The sequence below is a fragment of the Limulus polyphemus genome, unplaced genomic scaffold, assembly GCF_000517525.1.
Source record: "Limulus polyphemus unplaced genomic scaffold, Limulus_polyphemus-2.1.2 Scaffold7003, whole genome shotgun sequence".
NCBI lineage: Eukaryota > Metazoa > Arthropoda > Merostomata > Xiphosura > Limulidae > Limulus > Limulus polyphemus.
Genome location: NW_013672613.1, coordinates 739 through 5,543, shown reverse-complemented (window position 1 = coordinate 5,543; position 4,805 = coordinate 739). Strand labels below are relative to the sequence as shown.

General features: G+C 34.8%; 1 protein-coding gene across 2 annotated transcripts in view; it reads right to left on the bottom strand.

Annotated features, from left to right (window-relative positions):
- LOC106474264 (ETS domain-containing protein Elk-4-like) overlaps window positions 1-2,541 on the bottom strand; it is a 17,929-nt gene extending 15,388 nt beyond the window's left edge. The window contains exons 1-2 of one of the 2 annotated variants that reach the window (XM_013934953.2): window positions 2,273-2,541; window positions 439-594 (exon numbers count right to left, since the gene is read on the bottom strand). In XM_013934953.2, coding sequence (XP_013790407.2) covers window positions 439-594; window positions 2,273-2,288 — 172 coding nt within the window. In that variant the 5' untranslated portion in view covers window positions 2,289-2,541. The remainder of the gene's footprint in view (window positions 1-438; window positions 595-2,272) is intronic. The other variant, XM_022402599.1, reaches the window with a different exon arrangement.
- Between the last annotated feature and the right edge of the window lie 2,264 nt (window positions 2,542-4,805).

Genomic DNA, 4,805 nt, shown 5'->3' with positions numbered 1-4,805 from the left:
CTTATAGATCAGAAAACATATTTATCTCCCTTAAAGTCGCAACTCAATCAATTTGTAAAGTTGAGATTGCAACGAAACTGAGTATACTACGTTTGAAAATGTGCTCTGTTTTATGAATCTGGTGAAATAAGGAGTAATTCGACGTGCATTTCGGCGAGAATTCACTATAGAGTAGATGAAACCCAAATATTGTATTCAAAGAAATAACGAGTTTAATGACACAGAACATAACAAAAACAACAAAGTGTGCGGTATTAGAAGTTCTGTCGTTGTTTTCTAGAACCCCGTTAGTAAATACATATTTTGGTATAACAAACCTTAAAGCTATTGGATCTATAATTCCTCACCTCCCACTCAAAACACCCACACGTTGATAAAAATCTCTTCCCACGCTTATGTAAAAACAACAGTCCAATTAACGAGTTTCATGCCACTTACTTCGAATAGCACTGACATATAGATGTACTATCTTTGAATGTTCTTGCTTCAAGTCCGGAGGGACAGCAACAAAGTTACACTCTTCGCGTGGTTCTAAAATAGACTGGCATGAATTATTCTTCGGCATTCGCAAACTGTACGTGATGTATCTTCTAGCTGTAAAGTAATGTAAGAAAAACACGAGCATGGAAGGTTTTGTTAACATCTAACAATCCGATATTTAAAATGCCATGAAATACTAAAATAAACTTAATCAACTGATCAGACGTTTTTCTAGTAGATTTTCAGATGAGAAACATTCAAATATAGTAAGATTTAGTGCATAAAGCATCTCTTCTGATACCATGTTGACAATATTTCAAATCGATATTCAGCATTGCTCTAAAGGCTTAAGTTCTCTCAGATAAGATAACTGAACACTTTCTGAAGAAATCACGAGAGTGATAGAGTAACTAAACATATTCTGAAGAAAGCCTTAGTGTTACATGGGAACTGAACACATTCTGAAGAAAGCCTGAGTGTAACATGGCAACTAAACATATTATGAAGAAAGCCTGAGTGCTACAGGATAACTGAACACATTCTGAAGAAAGCATGAGTGTAACATGGCAACTAAACATATTATGAAGAAAACTGTGTTGTACAAGATAACTGAGCACATTCTGAAGAAATCCTGAGCGCTACAGGGTAATTGAACACATTCTGAAGAAAGCCTGAGTGCTACACGGAAATGGAGCATGTTCTGAAAAAAAACTGTGTTGTACAAGATAACTGAGCACATTCTGAAGAAATCCTGAGTGCTACAGGGTAATTGAACATATTCTGAAAAAATCCAGATTACTACAGGATAATTGAACATATTCTGAAGAAAGCCATAATGCTACAGGATAACTGAACATATTCTGAAGAAAGCCAGAATGCTACAGGGTAAGTGGGCACATTCTGAAGAAAGTCTGAGTTCTACAGGATAACTGAACATATTCTGAAAAAATCCTGAGTGCTACAGGTTAATTGAACACATTCTGAAGAAAGCCTAAGTGCTACAGGATAATTGAACATATTCTGAAGAAAGTCTGAGTGATACAGGATGACTGAACATATTCTGAAGAAAGCCAGAGTAGTACAGAATAACTGAACACATTCTGAAGAAAGCCTGAGTGCTACGGGATAATTGAACATATTTTGAAGAAAGCCAGAGTGCTACCGGATAACTGAACATATTCTGAAGAAAGCCTGAGACCTACAGGATAATTGAACACATTCTGAATAAAGCATGAGAGCTACCTTTGGCTGTAAAACTAAATAGATGGGTATACTGGTGTGTGTGAATCTATAAACTCCACTAAGCTGATTTTCACATCTGAAGCTATTAAAATACTATATTGGACGACAATCTTTAATACAGACTAATCTGGATTAGTAAAAACTAATACTGCTCTAGACCGGAAATCTCTGTCGGTCATGATATGGGTTTGTTTGTTTAAATTTCACAGCACCCACTTTGTTTTGAAAAAGATAAGGAAAGTGTTGATACACCAGGTTTTGAGAATAAATACTCCCGGTTTTGAGGATTAAAACGTTAAAAATTTATTTATAAATATTATTTGGACTTAAACATCTGAGATACGTATTACTATGTTAATGAGGAAATTATTGTTACATAACTACATATCTCAAAAGTTGACAGTCGTTAAGTTCAGAGAAAGATCAATACGAACACGTGCTTTAATCTCGTGAAAATAGCAGACACTACCGATAAGAAACAAACACGATCATGTCCGCGAAGAGTCCTAACTAGTAAGCTAGATAAATATCATTATTTGTTTATGAATACCTGAAGGAGTCCTCATCTGCTTTGATCCTTATACACAAGGAATAGTGGCGGAAATCTCTTTCGATTTGAAACAAAAATGGTCTTTACACGTACATTCTGAAGTTACACTGGAGATATCAAATTACTACACCTAATACAGATACACTCGGAGCCAAGAAACACGCGTGCAATTGTTTTAGCAGTTAACAGGGCATGAGCAGTTCCAGGTGCACGAACGCTGCTCCGCGAGCAAATGTTACATTCTGACTGTTAAGAATGCTGCCACCTCACTCCAGCTGTAATACTCCACATGTAATACAAGCTACTTCTGTTTCGGAACAGGTTTCAGAGAAACGCGTGCGAATTTGACGTGTCTTCCTACCTGACGATCGTACTGGTGAATTCCCACTTACGTCACTTTAACGGTACGCGACCTTGTGGCGTCCCTGGAGAACCCGCGGGTAGAAGCAAACCGACAAGATAGCTAGCTTCCTAAAGTTTGTTTGTTTGTTGAAGCTACTCGGGGGTTATCCGGGCTAGCCGTCCTAATTCTGAGGTGAGAAAATAGCTAAGGCAGCTAGTCCACATTACCCACCGTCAGCTCTTGGGCTGTGCTGATATTTTACCAACGATTCGTGGGATTGACTGTGACATTATAACACCCCTCATGGCGGAAAGGGCGAGCATGTTCGGTGACGAGTTTCGATCCCGCGACCCGCAGGTTACAAGTCAAGCGCCCTAACCGCCAGGCCATGCCAGGCTTTGACGTATTGAAGAACAGGGGAGGCTCCAGAGCTATATTTCTGTGACAAATGTTTAAAACAAGAAATCCCTACCACCATATCATGACCGACCATGTATGGGAAGTATTTCGAGTTAATTCAAACGAACCTAATACGAAACAGATGTGAATAAATCAGATCACAACGAACAACATTGCAACAAACATTTATTAAGGCGTTATGTTAATACTATTTGGAAACATGTTTTTTAAGAGCTCGACGTTTCGGGCAGAATATTAAAGTATGAAAAAAGGAGATCTGCCCGAAACGTCGAGTCAATGAAATACATACTTCCAAGTTGAATTTAAATTACACCGTGTAATTTGATATAAGCCAGTTCCTGTTACAGAAAGCTTTGGTAATTTATTTTACATACATACAAGTTTATAATTAAGGATAAGTGTACACACATACATATAAGTTTATAATTAAGGATAAGTGTACACACATACATATAAGTTTATAATTAAGGATAAGTATACATACATATAAGTTTATAATTAAGGATAAGTATACATACATATAAGTTTATAATTAAGGATAAGTGTACATACATATAAGTTTATAATTAAGGATAAGTATACATACATATAAGTTTATAATTAAGGATAAGTATACATACATATAAGTTTATAATTAAGGATAAGTATACATACATATAAGTTTATAATTAAGGATAAGTATACATACATATAAGTTTATAATTAAGGATAAGTGTACACACATATAAGTTTATAATTAAGGATAAGTGTACATACATATAAGTTTATAATTAAGGATAAGTATACATACATATAAGTTTATAATTAAAGATGAGTATACATACATGCAAGTTTATAATTAATGATAAGTGTACATACATATATGTTTATAATTAAGAATGAATGTATATATATATATATAATTTTATGATTATGGACAAATATATATATACATATACTTTTATGATTATGGACAAATATATATATACATATACTTTTATGATTATGGACAAATATATATATATATATACTTTCATAATTTGCTATGTGTGACTCAACGCAGATTCATTGAACTTAACTCTTAAACAATATCAATTAACTCAAAAGTTGTATGAGTCGACAGGGTTAAACAACAGTCTAGAAAGTAGCAGACTTTCAGTTTTCATGCCCATCAATAAGTAAAAAAAAATATGATCTCTAAAAACAAGAACTAAAATGAATTTTTTCGTGTGGCTGTACAAAAAAAGATGCATACGGTTATTTCATGAAAAAGATTAGATCACGACCTTATTGCGTGTAGTGACCAACGTTCGTCATTCTAATCACGAGCGCCACCTGTATGAGTAAAGGTCAAACTGCTTTCATATAGAATAAGTTGTCCTTGAACATCATTCATCATTTGCAGTGTGGTGGCAACGGGGTTCATGTGCAAGATATGATTTATTGAATATGATTTAGGTAACGACAAAATGAATGTTATTGTTTTAGGTAAAACAAAACAAGAGAGAATCCTCTATAGCCGCGGCTGTAATTAGATTTTAAATCGGTCAAGAGATGGAGCTATAAGCTAAAAGTTTGAGGTTAAAAAAACTCAGACCCATTTTTTGAGCAACTACGTCGCGGCTAAAAAGCTTACTCTCTCGCCAGGATGTATGTGTGGAAGATACAATATAAGTATTATTATATCCTGATAATACACTTACAGGATGTATGTGTGGAAGATACAATATGAGTATTATTATATCCTGATAATACACTTACAGGATGTATGTGTGGAAGATACAATATAAG